Source organism: Lacerta agilis, chromosome 7 (assembly GCF_009819535.1).
Source record: "Lacerta agilis isolate rLacAgi1 chromosome 7, rLacAgi1.pri, whole genome shotgun sequence".
In the NCBI taxonomy this organism is placed as follows: domain Eukaryota; kingdom Metazoa; phylum Chordata; class Lepidosauria; order Squamata; family Lacertidae; genus Lacerta; species Lacerta agilis.
In genome coordinates, this window is record NC_046318.1 from 61,818,469 (window position 1) to 61,842,425 (window position 23,957).

Here is a 23,957-nt window from a genome sequence, read left to right on the forward strand (position 1 = left end):
GGGAATGGACCGAGCATCCCCCTTGCCCACCAAGCATAAAGATGGATAGCCAGGCATCCTTGCCCTCTCAATGAGCCACTTGTCTTTGAGGCAAATGTGTGGTGCAGAGCAATTGTATGCAGGTACCATTTCTGCAACCATGTAAACTCCACCAAACCCATGACTCTAAGTGCAGTTAAAGTGGGGTGGCATGTGACCTGTGTCATAGTAAAGATTACATGAATTAAGTGCACACCAGAGTACATTGAAAGTAGAGATAATAATGGATTATTAATTTTTGCATCATTATGCCCTAAGAATAACCAGTTATTTCTCAACCAAGAGAGTTTATCGATCCTCTTCAGGATTATATTCTAGCAACTACCCATTCCAGAGAAGAACCATGAGCAGAAATAGGACTGCGTCTGAGAAAGTGGCTTTAAGATTTCAAATGAACTGAATTCAATGATCTATGTGACTGTTTCCCTAAAACTTACCTTGGTGCAAGTTAACAGTGACAATATTTGCAGGCTGAAATTGAAGTCGATATTAACAACTGAAACACTCTTTATTGCAAACAATCTATTTTAATAATGACTCTACAGCTGGTAAGTCTCCAAAACAAAGCATCTGTGATTAATTTACCACTCTCCTTGCTAAATGCTATAGCCAGAAGAGAAAGTACATACCAGAGAATACAAGTCTGAATCAACTGTGTGTAAAAATTTACAAAGGACATCTGTTAAGTCCTTGGTAATGAAAACCACATTTTAGTATTGGACTTTTTAAAAACACCTCTTTAAACAGCTGAACTCCCCTCCCCCCCCCAAAAAAAAATCCCAAGATAACCACCTGTACTGCAAAAATGGCATATGTGCCCCAAAAATTGCCACCTGAAATGTCCAGTTTATATAAGCAATGCAAACACCTTTGACCGTTGCTAGCTGGAATGTAAATTCACGTTAATTTGAACTAGCAACAATTATAGTGGAGGATATTTTCAGAGCTGAAGGTGGCATGAAAGGGGTGCTGGCTCGTGGTACATATGTATACGTATCCCTGTTCTGCAGGTTTTTGAACTGTTTGGTCACCATCTAAGGGCCTCCTCAGAGCGATACCTCAAAGAGAGATTCAATATGGGAACATGGGTGAAGGTCTTTGTGGTGTGGTCCCCCAGTCACACACCCCAGATCCCAGTGAGGCTGTTGGTGCATATGGCACAACCATCCTGCTTTGAGTGGGACACCCCGGATTTACAGAATCTTTAGGTCTTCAGTTTTACTATGAACACTTTCCTCCCTAACAGATTTCCCACATCTCGCGCAGCTGCGAAGACTGTTCCTCTCTTCTTCACATCAAAAGATGGACTGATGCCAGGGATTTAACCTGGAAACTTCTGCATGCACTTTTATGTCCTGCGTGGGACTTTAACTCTCATCAGTATCATCTCGGATGGTTAAGTGTCACAGATGATGCGAGCTGGAGCCTAAAACAACCAGAGGGCTCCAGGTTATGGAAGGCTGCTTGAGAATATATCAGAATGACCATCAGTAGAATGTGAGACTCTTAATCTCAGGGTTGTGAGTTTGAGCCCCACGTTGGGCAAAAGATTCCTGCATTGCAGGGGGTTGGGCTAGAGGACCCTTGCGGTCTCCTCCAGCTCTACCATTCTATAATTCTATGACTGCCTGGAGTCCACTCCCAATACTCTACTGCACAAGGGTATTGCACTTACTCCCATTAGTACAGCTACAACTCCCATTAGTGCCGCTTCTCGGTAGCAGGTGAATTCATTTTTGCCAAACTCTAGCTAACAATGATGTAGGGATATCAATATTTGAACCTTGAAACATGCAAGCATTTCAGCATGTTTACTGCTGGGCTTAAACAATCAACTAAGAGTATAGGGCTTCTTTTTAGTTATTAATGGGGTCTTCATCTTTGCCCTTTGTTTGTGTTGCTGTCCAAGCTCATTATCATGTGTATGCCTGGCTATTGTTTTATGAATATTCACATTTCAGAAGCTCCATCTATGTCCCACCCCCACCCACACATAGACTTTCCAATATCCACCCTCATTATCATCACGAGGCAGTGTTGCTCTTCGCTTGCATTTGCAACTTTAAAAATTAATGCACTCCGATTTTCTGAATACTGTGAAGCGTAAGCTGCTTAGGAGCACATTATGCTATCAAGCAAGCACATTCTTTCATAGAAAATACAGCTGGTTCTGATTCAAAGGCGTTTCTTTTCACCTGCAAATGGACTTGCTTCTAACTTGTTCCTTGATTCATTGTCTTTTATGGGTGCCTGCAAATCTTTAATTGTCTTTAATTCAAAAACAAAAGTAAATTCCGTTCTTTAACTCTCGCAAACATGTTCAATCATAATTCCTCCTGGGATGATTACCAAGTTCTATTCACTGCCTGATCTTCAAACAAAAGTCCATAAATTTATTGCCCATTTATACAGACCGCACCAATTATGCCACAATTGAATGGCAGAGAAGGAAGAGTCAAAATATTTGAAAGGAGAAGTGTGCAATCTAAATTTAATTACACAGGCAAATTATTTGAAAATGAGTTATTTACTGCATGCCAAAAACTGACAGATAGTAAAAGAAATCAACATTACAGATTTAAAATCTCTTTCAGCGCTTTCTCTACGATTTGTAACTGCCAAGAAACTGCTGCCCTGAATATTTTTGTGCTGGTACCATAATAATAACAAAAACAAAAACATTATATCTTTCCCATAGTTCAGTACCATCACAATAATAAATGGTACTGAAATGCAAGGAAATGCAGCATCAAACACACTGAACTCAAATATCCTTGTTACTAGAATCTACACAACCCACACCCCAATCCAGGTGTGGCTGACCACCTTCCCACTTATCAGGACTTTCAAAAGGATCCTGTATAGTAAGGATGGACAATCTATGGCTCTCCAGATGTTGGACTCCGACTCCCAGCCAGCATGGCTAATGATAAGAGATGACAGGTCCCCCATCCTATAGCCTTATAGACACAGACAGAAGCTGGATGGCAGATCTCTGCATCAGGAGCATAAACTGACCTTTAAAAAACACCCACACATGCAGAATACCTTGAAACCTTAGAAGAGAAAGATTAGATGTCCACAGTGTCCTTTATTTTGAATCAGCTATCCTTAAACTTTGAGATACATTTTAAAATGATAGGGGGGGGGGGAGTAAACATTGACAACACTACTGAAGTGTTGGGTGCATTCGATATCACCCATTGCCAAGCTCACATGTACTTCTCCCTCTTTTCTAATCCTCCATTACAGCCATTTAAACATGTGGTATGAAAGAGATAAATTTAAGAAGGGGAATTCAAAAGCTGCAGGGCCTTCACAGAAGGTGTTGTTCCAGCACCCCTGTCTGTTGCTTTCTCTAGCCACAATGCCTGGGCCAAGCTAAACTGTGCTGCCGCGGCCCTGCCAATTTTAGCCGTCCCTCAAGCAAGAAAGCGCAAAAACTATTTTACATTCAATCGCTGAGGCAAAGGAGCCACAATCTAATTCTCAAGCTGGCATGATAAATAACGCTGATACCTTTGATTTAAAACGAAGGAGTTGTCCGGGAAGTAGTAGCAATGTAGAAAATGTACATTTTGTAGTGAAAGCATTTCAAAAATCGTTTGGCCATGCATGTAACCAGACGCCGTTAAGTGGTTTGCTCGCTATCGCGCCATAAATCCCCCCTTTGCATAATAGGAAATAAGGGCGCTCATTTTCCTCCAACTAATACAAAGTGATACGAAAGGCTCTATCACATGGGGAGCTGGGATATTTAGAATATTAATTGAAAATTTCAATTGTAAAAAAAGTGCTGCTTCAAATAAAAGGGCTCCCATTTCATCATCGTTCAAGTTAATAGCAAGCCAATTGACTGCAACATAAGCAGCATTCATAGCAGTCTTCTGCAACATCTTACGATGAACATCCCTGGTATAGAGAGCGCTCCCCCCCACCCCGCCCCCCGGCACACGCAGGGGGGAAAAAGAGGAAGAGAGATTTGCTTTAATACCATTTCAATTGCTGCGATTAAAGATGTTTTAGGAGTCTTCAGCTAACGGAAACATTTTGATATATATTGAATATAGTCAAAGTGTTAGTACTCAAAAGAGAGAGCATGGGAACCCCCCACAGCTCTTCTCTCTTTTTTTTATTCAGGTTTAATGGTAGCTCAAATCACTGGCCATTTTTCAATCTTGAGAGATGGAACAGCTTGACACTAATAATACATTTGCAAAGGACACATCATCATTTAACACAACATTAAGTGCTCAGGAACAACTTTTTTTTACAATAGACACAACATGTTCTGAGCTCAGGGTTGACATATCATTACATTTTATGCTACAAAGATAATCCAGCCAGCCATTCATGAGAGGTAAATTAATTTTCAAGCAACTGTATTTCAGCTTTAAGCCAACAAGAAGGATGCATTAAAGTGAATAAGTTTATTTTATGCTATCAGCAAGGGTTTCTTTAGCCTGAATAAAAGACTTTCTTGAGTATACCAGTATCTATACCTTCAATTATTTCCACTCTCCCTGCAGTTTCGACTCAGAATTCTGCTTGTATAAGTTAAGCTACAATTTTAAACCCATAAAGCAGCCGTCTCACGCAGGCTGAATGAACACGGGAGGCAGAAGTGATACGAGGAGGTGGGAAATGAAGAGCGACTTCATATGCTGCAGCCTCTGTAGGGAGGCCGCCCAAACCACAAATATGCATAGTGGACCAGAGCATTTGTAAAACCTACTGCCAGAAAGGTGGTGGGAGACTCTCTGCAAACCAATCAAGGCAGTAGATGCTTTCTGCAGCTGTGCAGGCATGTCCAAGCCAGCTTGATCAAGGAGAGCGGGAATGATTTTCCATCAGAAATCTCAATGATCTTCACCAGTATGTGCATTGCAAATTTTATCTTGTTAGCTGCTACTGGCATTGGGACACTAAGTAATTCAATGTTCCATATCCACGTAGCTTTTGAAGATAAAGCTTTTACTTTCATGTTGCTTTCAAAGCTACATTCACTAGTTCATATTGGGCAGGTCCTAAGGGCATGTTCCATCATTTCAGCTCTCCAAAGGGAGGTCCCTGGAAAACACTTCATGCAAGGAATGATTTGCCACGGTGCCCTGGGACCAACAGTCCAGTCATCCACGTTCAACTGGACTGCAAAGAAGCTGTAATCCATTTCAGATAGCATTTCTGTAGTACTGAGCTGAAGAAATGTGAGTGGAGTGCACAGTCGGTATAGGAATGTAACATGGAGCTGTTTCCACAAGGATGTGTTTCAAATGACAAGGGTGCAAGTATAAAGATTGAAACACAAAGCAGAACAAGTTGAAACAGAGGAACTGAGCTTCTATAAACTGGAAGGGCTTGGTCTTATGAGATATTCTGCCCAGAACAGTTGCGGCTCAGAGCTATTCAGGAAACAACCGGGGGGGGGGGGGTTTGACTTCCCATCTAAAGTTGACCACCTTATAGCAGTAGTCTTTCTTTTTCTTTTTCTTTTTTAAATAAAATACGCCAGGCTGATGTATTGATACTTTAGAAGGGACATGCTCTCCATCTACAGGTATATCATCATAGTTTGCACATGCCATGCTAATTAAGTATATTCTAAGAGCAGAATAGCATTGCATATGTTAATGCACTGACGGCTGTGATAGGAAGATATTAGATGTGGAAAATAGTGTGGGAAATGACGAAAAAGCCCATCATGTCCTTCAAAGATTTATTCAAAAACTGAAACATTTAACAGAATTGACAGGAAAAAGATCTCTTCTTGTATGCAGCGGTATTATCTCCCGCTAAATTTACTTGTGAGGAATAATCTCCCCAAATCACTCATAATTTTAGCACTCCAAAGTCTTCAGGGCACTTGTAATTCTACACTACTTCGCTTCAACATAAATGCCACCTGACAGGTCTTAACGAAAAGATGAATGACATCAATAACAGCTTACACTAAAGAGTAGAGGCTGTACATATTTATGAGCAACTGGAGCACTGGACCTCAGGTGAAATGAAATAATGAACAACAGTTATACCAGGAAATATTAGCAACCAGCTAGATTCAAAGGTATCCGTGCTGATGTCAAGAAAGGGGACTGGAATCCCCAAGCCACTTAACTCAACAGCAGACGAACTGATTTAAATAGAATACTCTAAAGCAGGGGTAGGGAACCCCAACCCACAGGCCAGATATGGCAGCCAAATTTCATCAAGTCTTCTTGGTCCCCTCCTCACCATCAGCTGTTCAGCAGGGAGGGGAAAGGGCTTTGATGTTGTGCAAAGCACAGGACTGCAATTCCTTTCTCTGCAAGATCAAAGCAGAGTAGAAAATGTCTCAGCGACTTGCATTCCTTGCAAATATGCAAAAAGTGGTCCATATATTTTGCAACTGCATGCATAAAATTTGTGGGTTACAATTTCATCTTGAATCTTGAGTTAGCTTATAGTTAGCTATAAGGCGGGACTTGCAGTTCAGCTGAGCACTGACTTTATTTGCATTCATTTTCCAACATTGTTGAAGTGGGTATTTCTTTTGGCCATCTGCACAGTCAGAACGGAAAAAACGGTCTTGCAAGGGAGCCACTGGGAACTGTCTCCCTGCACACCATTTCTGTTTGAAGTAGCTGCACAGATGCTATAGTGAAGGAGTAATGGATCAAAGGAGAGAAACAATCTCTGTCTATTGTAACACCTTGCCTAAGCCTTTTGCTCATAATGAGGACATTTTTAGCTTGCCCGCTTGCAATTTTAATTCAGTTCGTATTTATTAACTTCCCCATTAACATGTTTCCCATTTTACATGGGGGCGAATTTCATTGGCTTTATTTACTAAGCTTTTAAAAAGCAATCATGTTTGAAGGCTTAATGATTGTTTCAAAGAGATTTTACGACACCCCTTATAAAATTATTATTGGTCCTTAACCTTCCCAAAGTACTTCTAAACTGCACAAAACATTGCTTCACCCACATATGACGGGCTCTCTGGATTTGCTTGCAATGGTTTCAAAACTTCCTGTTCTCTTACAGTGGGGCACAAAAGCAGAAATCAACATGCAGTTTGTGGAATCTGTGGCTTTTTTCAATCAAGTGCTAGGTGACTTTGAGAAGAAATTGGGAGATCCTTCCCAACCACACGCTGGGATAGAGGTTTTTAAGCCTTGGGTGCTCTCTTAGGGCACCTATGTCACCATATGAGTGAAGAGGACACAGCGTCAATGGGCTAGGGAGACAACTCTGAAGCAGGATGGTTTCAGGATAATCTTACTTGGAGGCTGTTGGTTTGGTCTTTGTTTCCTCTCCATCTCTGTTCCCCATGCCTTCCCTCAACTGCTGGGCCTTGTGGCTCTCTTCTTTGCAGTTTCTACATGTACCACACTGGGGTTTTAAAACAGAGTGATGAACAAAAGCTCATGTTCACTCTCCGTGATTTTTTTGCATCGGCTGCTACAACCCTCTTCTGCTTCTTCCTTCAAATCTTCAGTCTTGAGTTTTGTCTCTGTCTATTCTACTCATTGTTACGTTACTCCTCCACACTGGGCTCCCTTCTTCCCTCCTCTCACATTCTTTTAAGACTTCTACTGCCTTCCAGTGGTCTTCAGTCTCTTCTTTCCTCTTCTGCCAACTGCTCCCTCTCTCCATATCCCTTCTCTCTTTCCTTCCTCTTCCATGAACTCCCGAAGTACTTTTTTTTCTTTCTGCTACTTCCTGACATTTGGAACTTCTTCCTGCCATCTGGCTCCTTCAACTCATGTGTGTAGAAAAGCCAATTAAAAACTCACCTTTTTCAACTCTGGCATTCTCCAACTCATCTTCCCCTTTCTACCTTTCAGTTGATTTGTTGTGTTTGTTTATTATTATCATTTCTAGAGCATAAGCTTGAGGGTGGGATCTGTAGCTTTTATTTGGATCCATGTGCAGCACCTATAGTTACTGTGTTGCTCTAGAAATAAATAATAAATGCAGGAGTAAAAGATCCACTAGAATTCTCCTCGGCTCTAAAACGCAGAAAAGAGGCTGCCATGACCTCCAACCCTGATCAGCACCCCGGACTCTTGACAAATAAGGAATCAGCTGAATTGAGGAGACAGTGCAAACTGTGGGGGTAATCCAGAGCCTGTCAGTCAGGATCCCTTGGGCCAGAGAACCCTAAATCATGGGTGGCAAACTAAGGCCCAGTCGCCTTCTAAATCCAGCCTGCGGACGGTCTGGAAATCGGTGTGTTTTTACATGAGTAGAATGTGTCCTTTTATTTAAAATGCACCCCTGGGTTATTTGTGGGGCATAGGAATTTGTTCGGCCCCCCACAAGGTCTGAGGGACAGTAGACCAGCCCCCTGCTGAAAAGGTTTGCTGACCCCTGCCCTAAATTAAGAACCCCTGGAGACAGCACCCCCTGAGCCAGATCCCCCGAGGAACCAGTTCCTGAATGCCAATGCATGCAGTACACAAGGCAGAAACTGAAAGAGAGGTGACTCCTTTAAGCTTCTCTGTTTTTCCTTTGCCTTTTCTGATCAGTGAGTCCGGAAACCTTTATTCAAACCATCACGTGACAACTAACCAATTCAGAGTTGGGAAGAACACTTCTGAGTATATACCTACTCTTTGCAACTCCCAATTTAGGCGGACCAGGCTCACTGTCTTTTTTTTTTTTTTAAGGACAAAAGTAGTCCAGCTGACTCGCACAATTAAAATTAATCCAAGTAGCATCAACTGTCTACTTTCTGAAACGTAACCAGGTAATCAAACAGTCAAGTAGTCCTTGTAAAGCATTTGGACTTTGTTGGATACAAGGTGCTACACATATGAAAAAGTATTAAGTGTAATTATTGGTTCAATATCATAATGTATTGCAAGAGCCATCTCCCTGATGGCACGTTATAAAAAGGCTCATAAATTACATTTACTACTAGCATGGAAAACAATTGCAAAAGAACCTCTTTCAAATTGACTCTTGCTATTACCGGACTTCAAAATCAATTTCTCATTTATAAAAAATTAGTATTAAATATTTATAGACAAATGCATAATGATTTCACTTTCTGGAATTAAACACAGGCCATGGCAGGGCACATGCACAAAAGCCTTATTAATAAAAAATAAAAAATGGTCAGCTTTCAAAATCTTCAAAGCCAGTCAGATGAATTCATGGAGAATAGGCTTGTGATCATGACAGTCAAGATAAAGAAAACAGACCCTCCACCTAGCTGTTCATGGCAAGGCACAATAAAGAATCTATTATTACAGTGTTGAGACTGGAATTATGCTCTATGAATGTCACATGTTGACTTTCTTATTGCTTTGTCGTATGACAAGGCGCAGGTAGTGCATACTCAGTACTTCTTCCCAGCAACAACACACCCCATTTGTCTATAACCTTTTTGTGAGGATTATACACCCCTGCCTTCTTAATGTCCCACATCATCCCTCAAGCCCCTGCATGCTACCCACTAATCCATCTCTCTAACCCCCATGCAGTAAAAAGTCTCTATTACATGTGTGAAGGATGCACACATGCCAAGCCAAACTAATGCTCCATCTTCTCTCTGAATTTTACTGATTTCCAGCATTCTATAAACTAGTCCTTCCCCCACAGCAGTTGGGATCATTTGTGACATCACAGCAGCTTCAGCCAATGTGAGAGTGGGAAACTGGCAAGAGACATCAGGCACTTAAAAAAAACAACACCTCAAAGTATATATATTGTGGTTCATAAGTTTTATATGACTGTAAGATACATCAGTGACAATCAGGTATTTATTTGACAGGTTAAAAATACTGTACTGTTAAAAAGTGCCGTGCTGGAAACAAGCACATTTCTGCTTCTTTAACCTGTGTCACTTTGATGGTTTTACTGTTTTGTGCTGGGAGCTCAAGGGATGCATGACAAAGGTTAATAGTTACTACAGTCACTCAGCATGAATTTCCTATTCACTTCAACAAAAGGAAACAACCTGTTTAATTCATGATCGTATTCTCCCATTCTTTTGAATTGTACAGTTGGCTGTGATGGAAATAGCATCCATTCTCTTTAAAATAAACTAGAATAACACACATGGCAGAAATACCTCGGGACGTCGGATGTGTTCATTTGCAATGCAAGGAATATAGTCCATGTTTGTGGAAGACATGCCCCTTCTCCTCTTTTACAACTTTTCAAAACTGAATGCAGAGGTAGCAGAAGGAATCAGGAAGGGGCAGTAAGCACCCTCTTTTTCATGTCACCGCCTGATCATCATAATGCCCCAGTGTGCTGTTTTCATGCACAACTGTACACAAAGGGAGGGAGGGAGCAGGAGCTCCATGGTTCATTCTTCCACATGTTGGTAATGTATGTCTACAAGGAATGGCTGTAGATTAGTGGTAAACCAGTTGCCTTGCATGCAGAATGCATCAGGTTCAATCCCTTGCAACTCCAGGAAGGGCTGAGAATGACTCCTCTCTGAAACTCTGGAGAACCGCTGGCAATCAGCGTCCACAATACTGTGCTAGAAGGACCAATGGTCTGGCTGGGTATAAGGCAGCTTCCTACATCCCTATGGGTCATGCTCTTAATTGGTGTTGGGACCAAGTACACACTGCTCTTATCTAATCTTTCTAGAGAAGCTGAATGTTACCAGTGGAGCATGGAGTTACTGCTGGTTGGAATATGTGACAGCCCACCTCCAATGGGAGGAGAAAACACTGTCAACACCATCCCTTTCTCCTTCTTCTAAGGTAGAAGCAGAAAGTCCACATGATAGCGATTGTTCAGGAGGACATGTGTTCTAAATTAAACAGGAGAAGGTCTTTTTTAAAGAAAGGAAGCTATTTATGTATTCAGAGCAGTTGCAGTCCACATTTTGCATCCCCATTACACTGGTGATGACGGTGGTGGTTTTCAGATTAATAATAATATATCATAGAACGTAATCAGCATCCCAGTAAATAACACACTTGCTTAACTAGAACAGCTGTAATGAAGAAGAGTTCATGGAGAGAACTTCCCTGACTTTAAACAATGGATTAAAGACAAGCTTTAGCTGTCTGTAAATTGATTCTCAGTAGTTAATGAATATGAATTTGTGCTACCTAACATAAATACCTGACAGCACAGGCTTTGGTTCTCTTTACATAGTTTTTCTGCTTTGGTGTGACTGCCAAAAACCAATCAATTTATGTTAAATTGAGATACTAATATTATATATCCCCCCTTTTGATCCAAAGGTTTTCCTCAAGCTTACAATATGCCTTGATATTATCTAATATGTGCAAAAATGTAAGAGCAGGCAACTAGTTCCATTCCGAATGCCTTGTGTTGCATTTAAGTGTTGTGCAATTAACAGACTATTTTTGTGGTGTTTTGCAATGATTCACAAATTTACACCCCCAAAAGCTAAACTAATTTGGTAAGCCTTTTTATGTTTTCTGAATTCAAATTATTAATGGCTGCAAATCCCTCTGCTGTACAACTCCAGTGCAAAAGTACTTATTCAGCCATCTTTCCTAAAAACCAGCAAGTCTGCCTTACTGTGCTCCACAGCAATACCTTACTACTGTATTAGCCTTTTTTGTGTTGCTGTTAAGTTATGTCAGTGAAGTTCATGATTAAATAAATTATCATTATAATTACCTGTCTCAGAATATGAACCTGGACTGATTGTAATGTTTGGTAGAATGACAATTCAAGCACTAAAATTTCTTCTCCATTTCAGATTGTAATGAATACTGCAACAGCAGCATTTCAACTTAAGAAATATATCAACCCCCCACCCCCCGGCATCTGAGTCCTTAGCTCGGTCATCAGATGCCCAGAGAACTAGGGCTTGACACTCATGGGAATTTTGTGCTTCAAGTTTTCCCCAATCTACTGTGTGCAAACACAATATTCTACTTAGGGATGACACATGAATCCTCCTGGTTCAATCTCCATTGCAAGTACTGCTGTTCTGTTAGCATGGGAAAGTATTCTAATGCTTTGTGGTGTCTAATTCTATTCAATATAATTCCCACAAGGAAATAAAAATAATCAGTGGCTGGATGTGCAAGCTCTGGGGCATGCAGCTCAGACAGAGGAAAAAATAGATGCAGCTGGATATGTAACAACCCAGAAAAGTTCTACAAGGGCTGCAAAGAGACAGCTTGAAACTGACATGCTTGAGTTCAGAGAAGTCATTTCACAGTAGAGGTGAAATTAACTAGTTTGAGCCAATTTGGCAACCCCTTGCATTCATTGCAGAGGCAGGAAGCAAACCCGATAAGGAGCAATCAGGGTTGAATTTTCCAGAACTGACTGCTGGTTGTGCAAACCGTTGCACAACCAAGTTGAAGGGCGGGGAGGATGAAAAACACTTGAAGTCGTTGGTAAATTCCACGGAAATCTGAAACACCCTACAAAGCTTCCATACTGGAGATGATGCAGTGGGACTGAAAACTCTGCAGTCTCTACCATAACCCTAATTACACTATTGTAACTGAAGAGGTACCTGCAGGAGTTAATGCACAGAGACTAAATGCTGTTTTGATATTTAGAGTAGTTGCACAAAAAGCCTTTCTGTCTGCTATCTATACACAAAAAAATGCCAAGGTGGTGGTGTGTGCATGCCAAATAAACTGTCAGATGAAACCTATGGTAACTGAGGTACCTAAACAGATAATGTGAGAACAAAGGAAGGTTTTGTGTCAATTTTTAAAATTATTTTTTTAATTCTCCTGATAGAAAATTGAAGCAGAGCTCTACAGTGCATACAGGAGAAGGGAAAGCAATGGGCCAGATGAAATCTACCCTGATCTAGAAGTCTTCCCCCTATCTGAATCTGAACATTCATTCTTATTTCTTTTTTCAGTTTACTTGCCTTAAGTGACGGCAAGTTAGGCAGAAGAATATCTAGTAATTAATGCTCGTCACTGCAACAAACTAAGGCAAATAACTTGTGTTCCCTGGATTCAACCCTCTAAGGAACAGCCTGTAGGCTATTTGGTTTCAGACTGAAGGCAAACTCGTCATTCAGATGCAGATGAAAAAAACAGTGTCAGAGTTTGGGCTTACAGTGAAGCACATGTGTGATTACTTGCACCCAAGTCTCTGTTTTTCAGTTCCAGTCCACATTCCAGCACACCTTTGCTGAACAACTCACAGTGCTGATTCGGCTCATGCTGGGTTGCACCATTTCCGACTGCAAGTGGGGAATCACACTGTGAATGCTCAATCATATACAATGGCTTCTCTACAAATGCAAAACAATGCCTCGGCTTCTTCCTGTCAACTATTTCCAAATGTGCAGGTAATTTTTTTATATGATAAACCAATTTACAGCTTTCAGTCTAATGCAGTACAGCTCACCAAGAGCAGCAGCATATGATTCTCTGGCTAATGTGCTGTAGCGATGCAGGATAATGTCCACATGGGAAACTGGAGAATTGGATGCACAGTGAAGCAATCCCATGTTCACTTCATCACAGGTCCAGACTTAGTGTGAATGCAGCCTCAATGCAACAGATTCTCTTTATTCAGACAACCCACAGTTCAAGCCACCCTCACTATTAATCAATTTGGTATGTGCTATATGCAACTACTCCTCTTTTAACCGAAAGAGCCACATTATTACACTGAGTTTCACTTTGAGTTAATCTGAGAGTACATCATATCCAGTGAAACCATTACAGCAGGGTGGTTAACCTGTGGCTCTCCAGATGTTGTTGGTCCCCAACTCTCATCGGCTTGAGACTAATGGCAAATAGTCAAGAATGATAGTCCAGCAACATTGGGGGGGGGGTGCAAAGGTGAGCTACCACTGCATTAGAAAGTTGAATCAGTTCAAAACATGTTGTTAGAAGGCAGTTAAAGTAATCTGCTTTAGAACTCACTATCTTTCCTACAGGAATGTAGCACTCAGGAAACTAAAAAGAGAAACAAATATATTAAGTAAAAAGGGAAATGTTTTACCTATTTGTTTTCTGTGCTGCTCAACAGGACCTCTTGCAGAAGAAGAATCTTTTCTACCCATTTTTGTGTCCTAGAACTCTGTGAGGAAAGAGGGAAAGAGTTTATCAATATCTATGGTTGTAAGTGGTGTCAGTCATCCTGAATGCTGTCCTTGCAGCAGAAGGGTAGGATACCAATACATCCAATAGTTGACTCAATAAATAACTACACAGATGCACACATGATTCTGTGATTCCAAGTGGGTGGAGCAATTAATGTAAATTTCACCTTTGAACTGTACGTTAGCTCCTACACACCCCTCACAGTCCCCCATCAAGGAAGCAAGGGATATTATCAGAGTCCAGGGTCACACTGCACCTAGAGGAAAACACTAAAGGGTGTGTGAGAGAGACAGCAGGTAGGTGTGGCTGGGGAGAGGATCTGACCTGGGGAGAGTCCAGAGGATCAGTCAGAGAGGCTTAGAGGGTGACATTTCCCCCCACGGTGCCTGAAATTCCCCATTCTTGATCTAACCCAACGCGTTTCACATCAACAAATGCTACACTGTCCTTCACAATAACTTTACAGGTAAAAGGTAAAGGTACCCCTGACCGTTAGGTCCAGTCGCAGACGACTCTGGGGTTGCGGTGCTCATCTCGCTCTACAGGCTGAGGGAGCCGGTGTCTGTCCGCAGACAGCTTCCGGGTCATGTGGCCAGCATGACTAAGCCGCTTCTGGCAAACCAGAGCAGCGCACGGAAACGCCGTTTACCTTCCCGCCGGAGCGTTACCTATTTATCTACTTGTACTTGATGTGCTTTTGAACTGCTAGGTGGGCAGGAGCTGGGACCAAACAATGGGAGCTCACCCCGTCGCAGGGATTCGAACTGCTGACCTTCTGATCGGCAAGCCCTAGGCTCTGTGGTTTAGACCCTTAGAGACCAACTGAGTTTGTTCTTGGTGTGAGCTTTCGTGTGCATGCACACGAAAGCTCATACCAAGAACAAACTCAGTTGGTCTCTAAGGTGCTACTGGAAAGAATTTTCTATTTTGTTTCGACTATGGCAGACCAACACGGCTACCCACCTGTAACTGGTTTAGACCCGCTATTCATCATGTGGCTATTCATCATCAGCTCTCTACAAATGCACACTACGGACTTAAAAGGATACTGGAAGATAGTTCAGTTGGTAGAATTGTAGAGACTCTTAATCTCAAGGCTGTGGGTTAGAGTCCCACGTTGGGCGAAAAGTCCTGCATTGCAGGGAGTTGGACGAGATGATCCAACCCTACGGTTCTATGAAAACAGGTTTAACAGTCTCTCCCTCCCCCTTTTCTCAGGAAAACGTAGGAATTTGGTTCAGTCGGGGGGGGGGCTACAGAACTGCTAGAATCCCCGCCAAATTACAATTCCCTGGATTCTTTATGGGAAGTTATAACAGTTAAAGTGGTATGAAACTGATGCAGGTTCATAATGTAGATGTGACCCATGTAATAAAATCAAGGCAATAAGGATAACCTCCTCACCCACCCATCCTACACCTCACCTCACACAGAGACCTATGTGTTTGTCTTTTATTTTCCCTGTCGAATCTGCAATGTTGCGATATTCCAGATGACACAAAACAGGAACAAAGGCTAGTAAAGTTGATGATACACAAACTTTAATGTGCAACATCCAGTTCGCAGCTTACTTTATTTGCTTGAAGAAATAGGGTTTTTTTATTTGCCTTTTGCTAATTCAATACCCTTGGAACGTTTGCAACAAAATGTCAGCAGTGAAAAAAGACTGCACTTTTTGCAGCTGCCAGTAAACTAGGAAGCGAAAAAATAATATCTATTTTGTTCTTTAAAAAAACAAAAACAAAAAAAGTTTGGCCTAGTTAATATGAGCCACAGAGACCCTCCTGGATGTCTGTGTGGTTCAAGCTGTCACTGATTTTGCAGTAACCAAGACCTCTAAAATTGCTGTGACTTTTCTTTGTTCTTCAAAGCTGTGCAGTAATCATCATTCATTTCGACTGCTTTGATGGTTAGATAGCAAACTCCCAAGAAACCCAGAGAGACATTAGCACATACAGCCACAATGTCTAATAAGACAGCTATTTGCATAAAAGATCAGCCACAATTTAAAATGTCTTGCAATAGATGTGGAAAGGGAATAACAGATCTATATTAGCATGTACGAAACCGAGATTGTTTTCACAATTTAATTCCCGGGGGACCATAGCTCATCACCTTCCCTTGTAATAATAAAAAACACCAAAAAACTAAAACCTGCTTTCCCTGAGGAACTAACTTGCTATGAGCCCAAGTTAAACTAAAATATGGATTAATAAGAAAATATATTCATTATTTATGAATCCTGCTCAGGAATGGTTTTCATTGTATCAGTTTTTTACACCTCATGAAATACTTTGAAAAGAAAACTGTCAGCCTTTCATTAAACTAAAATGGTTTCCATAAAATGATGCAAACCACTGAGGTTTGTTTTTTTATGTAAACAAGAAATGAGTTCAATCCTTTCCCCACTGTACTATTATCAAAGAGTGATAAAAAGGTGGTGATTGAAACCGAAACAATAATTATCTTTCTTTTTCTTTTCCAGCAAAGGAGAGTTGAGAAGCAGCTTTTGGAAGGCCCGAGTCAAAAAGTAATGGGAACTTTATTTGTGAAAGCTTTATGCAGGTATGAAAAGCTTCCTGAAGGTCTGAATAGGGAATGAAAAGGCTTGCCCATTCAGAGTGATGGCAATGTCAGTTCAGGAAACATAACTATCCTCTGAATAGACTTGGTGGTGGTGTCACATGGCTATATCTGACCAGCTGTATCGTGTTCTGTTATCACTCTCACTTACATGATCCCTGACTGGCAGAGATCACTCTTCCCATGAAGACATGTGATTTTCTTACATTGATGTAGGGTCATGTAGGAAAAAACGTCACATGCTGTTCTTGAACCTGAGTGTCCTGTTATCAGCACAAGGGCCACTAATGTCAGCCAACAATTGGGGAAACCCAGGATCAAATCCCTACTTAGCCAAGAAGCTTGTTGGGTGACCATGAGCAAGTCACTCTTTTTCAAAGATAAAATGGGAGAGAAGGAACCATGTATGAGCACACTGAAGGAAAGGCAGGCTATAAATATGGCAAATGACTAAATCTAGCCTGCCAATGCTTTCTCCCCACAAAAGCTTCTCCTGGAAGGACCAAACTGGAGATAAGTCACATGGCTGTGAAAGCCTGTTCCCCTTATAATCCAGTACAGTGGTACCTTGGTTCTCAAACTTAATCCGTTCCAGAAGTCCGTTCCAAAATCAAGGCGCGCTTTCCCATAGAAAGTAATGTAAAATGGATTAATCCGTTCCAGACTTTTAAAAACAACCCCTAAAACAGCAATTTAACATGATTTTTACTATCTAACGAGACCATTGAGCCATAAAATGAAAGCAACAATCAATGTACTACACTATAAAATAAATAAGATAGTATTGTAGATGATAAAAATTAAAATTAACTCTTTTTCTTAACTGCACTGATGATAGTCATTGTTTGGATGGGGGGCTTTTATCCATTTCCGCAGTCACACAACCAACCAATCAATCAATCAATCAGTAGCTGAAATGAATTCCACACAGTAACGAAAACAAATTAACCGAAAAAGCCTCAAAAACAAAAACGCAAAATAAATAGCAAAAAACAAAAGCGCCAAACTTAATCCATTCCAGAAGTCTACTTGACTTCCAAAATGTTCAGAAACCAAGGCGCAGCTTCTGATTGGTACGGGCGCCCCGGGAACAATAGCCGACAACCGCATTGGATGTTTGGCTTCCGAAAAATGTTGGAAAACCGGAACACTTACTTCCAGGTTTTCAGTGTTTGGGAACCTAGGCATTTGAGTATCAAGGCATTTGAGAACCAAGGTACCACTGTACATGGGCCATAGTCATTTAAACACTATAGCAGCAGTGGTAACAGCTGATCTGCAGCCCAGGCATAACCTTCCAAGTACCTAATTTTGCCTATGGTGGTAGCAACAGAATCTGCAGCAGGTACAAAAGGAAAACTGCCCTGTCTCTGACTCACTCCCCATGAATCATGCTCTGAAACATCATGCACTTCTTTAAAGCCAAGTGCTTTCCTCAACATGTGGCAGGGCATAATTCACTGTTGAATCCCTTTGGTTATTTTAAAGGACCTATATGGATACATTGAATCATGACCTATGTGCTTTTTCAAGTATATATTTCTGACCTTATTAGGATTCTCATTTCAATAGCTTGGGACAGTCTTGGTGAAATCTTAAAGTCCAATCAGGTGTGAGTGATGCAAGTCTGTCCAGAAATGATGAGACCCCTTAATTTTGCACAGCAGATTATTTTCCCCCAGCATTGCAAATGGAAGAATAGATTTTGGTTCACGTTAGAAAAAGTTATATAATTTATGCACAGCCTCTAGGAGAATATTTTTGAGCTTGCCACTCATGAAGTACCCATTATTTTTACATTTTGAGGAAATTTATCACCTTGTTCCTCACTATCTCAGGGATCACACATTCCCATTCATATGAGTGATATAATAAAAATGAATATAAAAGCTATAAACTACATGGCACTGTGCTTTACACATTTATGGTCCCATATAAATGATTAATAAGAATAATAAGGTCCAACGGGACTTCCAGTGTACATAGCAATATCTACTGGCACACAAAATTTCATGAAAATTAGACTAGATCTTTTATAATAGATTTGGGTTCCTCAATAGTGGAAGATACTTAAATATTAATACCAAATATTTTTTTGATCATAAAGATAATGAAATCTTGAAGGCAGTCCTTCATTATATAGAAAATGAATTAAGAATTTGCGCTAACCAAATGAGCTAAGTTTTTAGGCTATGGCCCAGCAGCTAATGCAGAAATAAGGGGAGAACAATAGCTTATCCCATGCAATAGAACAAGCCATTGTTCCCTCTTCTGCAGAAAGATCAATTTTAGTTAACCACAATGGCAGGTCAGTAAGGGAATAAATTGCCTGGTGAGCTATGGAGTTTCTTTCTTCAGATCGTTTCAAAAGAAGGTTGGGCTATCATCTATGTATAATTAACCTCTAGAACAGCATAGAAAAAATAATTTATGAAATTCATACTCAGATAATTCATTATTCCAAGTTATTATGGTGGCCAACAGCTTAGCATACTTCAAAAAGAATTAGACCTATTTATGGGAATCTAACTATGATTACTGGTCATTTTAACTAAGTGTACCATCCATTTTTAGAAGGAGTGACCTGTTGATTATCAGATGCTAGAAATGAACAGCAGTAATCATCGGAGGCCTTTCTTTGTGTGTCACCTCCACGAGAGGTCCAGAGGGTGGCAACACAAGAATGGTGGCTCCCAGTTTGTGGTGGCTCCCAGTTTGTGGAATGCTCTCTCCAGGTAGGCTCCCCTGGCACCTTCATTACATATCTCTAGGTGCCAGGCAAACATGATTCTCTATAACCAGATCTTTAGCTGATTAACATTCTATGTGTTTGTGAGAGGGGGGTTATTTGGTTGGGTTTCAGTTTATCGTGGATTTTGTGTCCTCATTTTGTATTTTTATGCTATGAACCACCCTGTGATGAAGAGCAGTATACAAATATAATGAATACCAATAGCAGCGGCAGCAGGGGTTGGAAAACATTATCATGTCCTGGTTGTGGAACCCCCAGAAACATCTGGAAAGACACTTTTCAAAACAAACAAGTGCTGGACTAGATGGGTCTTAGCCTGACATATGACACAACTATTATGCTCTTACTTCATTGTCAAGGGAAAGTGTTGGGTCTGGTGGTCCATGTGGAGTAGCCCGAATCTATATTTAAAGACTGCCTGTGGGAGCTTAACAATGGCAAATGTGAGGTGTATCATGTTGCAAATTAAACATATTGCTGGGGAACTATCATGTCTTAGATATAGAGCATGGGCACAGAAGGTCCCAAGTTCAATTCTTAGTGTCTCCGGTATTCTTTTTTTAAAGGAACAAATGTCTGATGATGAGAAAGACTTTGTTTTTCCAAGGGTCTGGAGAGCCACTGCCAATCCAAGTAAACTATATACAGTGGTACCTCTGGTTACGTATTTAATTCGTTCCGGATGTCCGTTCTTAACCTGAAACTGTTCTTAACCTGAAGCACCACTTTAGCTAATGGGACCTCCCGCTGCCACTGCGACGCCAGAGCACGATTTCTGTTCTTATCCTGAAGCAAAGTTCTTAACCTGAAGCGTTATTTCTGGGTTAGCGGAGTCTGTAACCTGAAGCGTATGTAACCTGAAGCATATGTAACCCGAAGTGCCACTGTATAGGTCACGATGGACAAAGAGTCTGACCTGGTGTAAGACATCTTCCTCGACTCCATATAAAAGATAGTCAGTAGCCATGGAGCATTATGTGAATGCTGTGTGAATGCCATTTATGCTGTGGGAATCAGAGATAATCCCCATTATTCAATGATGTGGAAATCAGCGATAAGCCTCACAGTAGACTACCATCCTGAGCATTGCTTTTTTGGTGGTGGAGGAGAAACAGTCATATACAAACAACTAGCTATGAGAAGTAGCCACAGCATATGCAGGATGCTGTGCATTCCCAAATAATCCTGAGTGTAAATAAAGCTAACCTTTTCCAGACAGTTTAATAAATAAGGTTCTAGTGCATCAATAAAAAAATAGGAAACAATGTGCCTAAAATGAAGAAACAATATTTTTAGCAACATTTTTTTTCTTGGTAACATCCACAATGTTATAAATAGGGAGAATGTGTGTGTGCGTGTTTTGTGTGTAATTATATATCAATCACATATACACACACAGCTTGCACGCCAACAACACAAACATTATGCTTTTTCCATTAACAGAAAAAGCATGGTTGATGCATTCATAAATGTTATTTAGCTGTCGTTTCCTCTTTGCAAAGCAATATTAGAGTTTTCAACATCTGCTACATCGAAATAGGAAGGGCTTGATCCAAAGACTTGCTATGCATGTATATGTGCTCACTGTGGATTACTTCATCTACCACACTTGCATTCTGGATTGCAATGACAGCTGTAAGGGGCTTCAGTAATATTAAAAGCTCCTTCTATGACTATTCCTTTTTAATCCCCCTCCTCACAAAAAAGTTAGTTTCCCAATTGTTGTCTGTACAAAAAATTGTAAGAAAAATGTGCAAACAGCAGTCTACCCAACTGTTCAACATTAAACAATCCACTCCCAAATTCCTGTGTTGGAGCAAAGAACTGCAAGGGTTAATAGGATGGTTGACAAGCATATTTGCTAATATAAAGATATTGATCTTTTTTCTTTTTTCTGTTTTGCATTGACTTACAGGAGGTGTACGCAAATGTACCTTTAGGCTTCATCAGTATAAATCTGTGAACAACATGCCTCGCAGCATTGCTGCCAGACATGTCACTGCAATTGTTTAGGATCAGAGTGACGGGCTCTGTGGACACCCTGCAGTTCCTTTGGCTTTCATAACAACATAGGAAGGGTCTTGCTAAATCAAAGAAAAGGTCCACCTCGTCAGGCATCCTGCTTCCCACCTTCGCCAACCAAATGGGAAACTTACAAGCAGTCACAAAAGCAACAATTATTCACCACTTGTTAGCAATGCCGTTTTCCTCCTTCTGCCGGGCAAGGCTGCATGTTAAGCAAAATAGTTTCAAATATCGCTATGCTGTGGGAACTCTTAACCTTGGGACAACCCAAGGACTGCATGTTCTCTTACTGCAACTTAAATTTCTATTGTGGGGGCAGGAGGGATATCAGCTCTTCCGCATGCTCTGCTCTCCTCGGGGCTTTACGGGATGGAGTACATGCAGCCAGCTTTGGTGAAAAAAATACCAGGCGACAGAAGATCCAGCAGGATGATCATATTATGTAAACAGCCTGAACACAAATACAGAAACTGTGCCATGTTGAGTATTATTAAAAGTTAAACTGGCAGAGTTCAGGAATCTACCACTGTTAGGCAATATAAAAATACAGCACACTTCCATGTATGTATGTGTGTGTGTATATATATATATATATATATATATATATATATATATATATGCTACTAGAGGTAATTATTTCTTCTGCCCTAGTGATTAAGGAGATCAGCAGTAAACATGATATAGAAATGGTTTAATTCCCTCTTTTATCCTTAAAACTCACACACCCCTTTTGAATTTTATTTCCTTTGATGCAGGAGGGGAAATAACTGAAATAAAAGCCGTAGCGATAAAGGTCATCGATCACATGTTTTCAAAATCATCTGAGGCTTCTAAAGCAGTTCCGTTATCATAATGATTTTTGCAGAGTTCCAGTCTATGGGCCATCAAGGCTGCCAAGGTGTACACATCGCACCATGTTTAAAACATCAAAAAGAAAGTGTATGACCATTCAAGTTATTTAATGGAGAGAGGATAACTTGTTGTAGCTCTTTTGAGTTGTGATTCTTTGTATACTACACACTGGGAACAGCATACCTTTTCTACACACACACACACACACACACACACAATCCCTTTGTCTTTTTCTTCACATGGCATTCATTTGGAAAACACAGCTTTAAAATATATCATCACACACACAATATTCAGTGTTCCTTCTCTTGGTTTCATTTCTTTTTCGCTTATTGTTTTGCTTAACTTCAGGTGATGAGTCAAAACAAGAAGGTGGGTGGGTTGTGTGGAAATTTATGCTTTGTTAACCAAAGCTGTGGAATGTTAACAAAACTTTCCATTATTGTTACCGTATATACCTGTGTATAAGCCGACTTTTTCAGCACATTTTTAATGCTGAAAAAGCCTCCCTCGGCTTATACTCGAGTGAGCGTTTGCTGCCGCCGCTTATGCCACCGCCACTCTGCCAAGCGCGGCTCCTGGGCCTGCCCTTGCGAGCGGCAGAGGCTGTTGTTGGCGGCAGCAGAGGAACGAGCAGCCTGAAAGCAGCCCTTTTGGGCTGCTCCTTCCTCCGCCGCCAACTTTGCCGCATTTCCCACCCTAGGCTTATACTTGAGTCAGTAAGTTTTCCCAGTTTTTTGGTAAATTGGGTGCCTCGGCTTATATTCAGGTCGGCTTATAATCAAGTATATATGGGTATTTTTATTTTTATTTTTAAGCTGCCCAAAACAATCCAGTTCATTCTTTGACCACCACTGGTAGTCAAAGGCATCATACTACCAGGTAGTTGTTATTTTTAAAAGCCTCCCGTGACAGTTCTAACTACATGGAAAGACACAGGAAGCTGCTTCCTACTGAATTAATGAGCATTGGCTCAGTAGTCTAGGATTTCAGACAAGAGGCATTCCCAGCCCTACCTGGAAATGGGCATTGAACCCAGAACCTTCTGTATGCAAAGCAGATGCTCTGCCAATGAGCTACAGCCCTTTCCCTGTCACTCATGTTGACTTTGCACCTGCCCTGTGCATGGTCTACATATGCAGAAGGAGGTGGAAGATATCAAGGACAGGAGACTTTGCCACTTTAGACTATAGGCAAGACAATGCTTGAGTTATGGCGACAGCTTCATGAGATACACAAGTCCGACTTCCTGATTGCCCCCCATGTTAGTCCTTCCCCCATGCAGCTTTCTAAAAACAGCGTGTGGCATGTTTTAAGCACCAATCACATGGTAAGTGGTTATCCGTTTCCACTTGTGTTTGACAGATAAGGGATTTCCTTATGGATTGAGAAGTTAACTTCAATAAAACTTTCCCCAAGGTTTCATATGACATCCTGTTCAGTAAACTGCAGAAGAGTGGTTTAGTAGCCGTTGCCATGAGCACAGCAGAGCATTGTAATGGATTGCCATTTAAATCAGAAGAAGGCCTCATCTGACCTCTTGCGGCTTTTGCACCAGAACAGTTTTTATACTTATGTGCCCGAATGGCCACCCTGCAAGATGAGCTTATTTCCTTCTCAAGGCAGCTTCCTATATCAGAATCAAAACACTGTACAACACTAAAATCTCACAATAAAATTATCAACAC

General features: G+C 40.9%; 1 protein-coding gene across 2 annotated transcripts in view; it reads right to left on the minus strand.

Annotated features, from left to right (window-relative positions):
• Positions 1-23,957, minus strand: part of TRIQK (triple QxxK/R motif containing) — a 43,882-nt gene that overhangs the window by 12,635 nt on the left and 7,290 nt on the right. For both annotated transcript variants that reach the window (XM_033155560.1, XM_033155559.1), the window contains exon 2: positions 13,957-14,034. In XM_033155560.1, coding sequence (XP_033011451.1) covers positions 13,957-14,017 — 61 coding nt within the window. In that variant the 5' untranslated portion in view covers positions 14,018-14,034. The remainder of the gene's footprint in view (positions 1-13,956; positions 14,035-23,957) is intronic.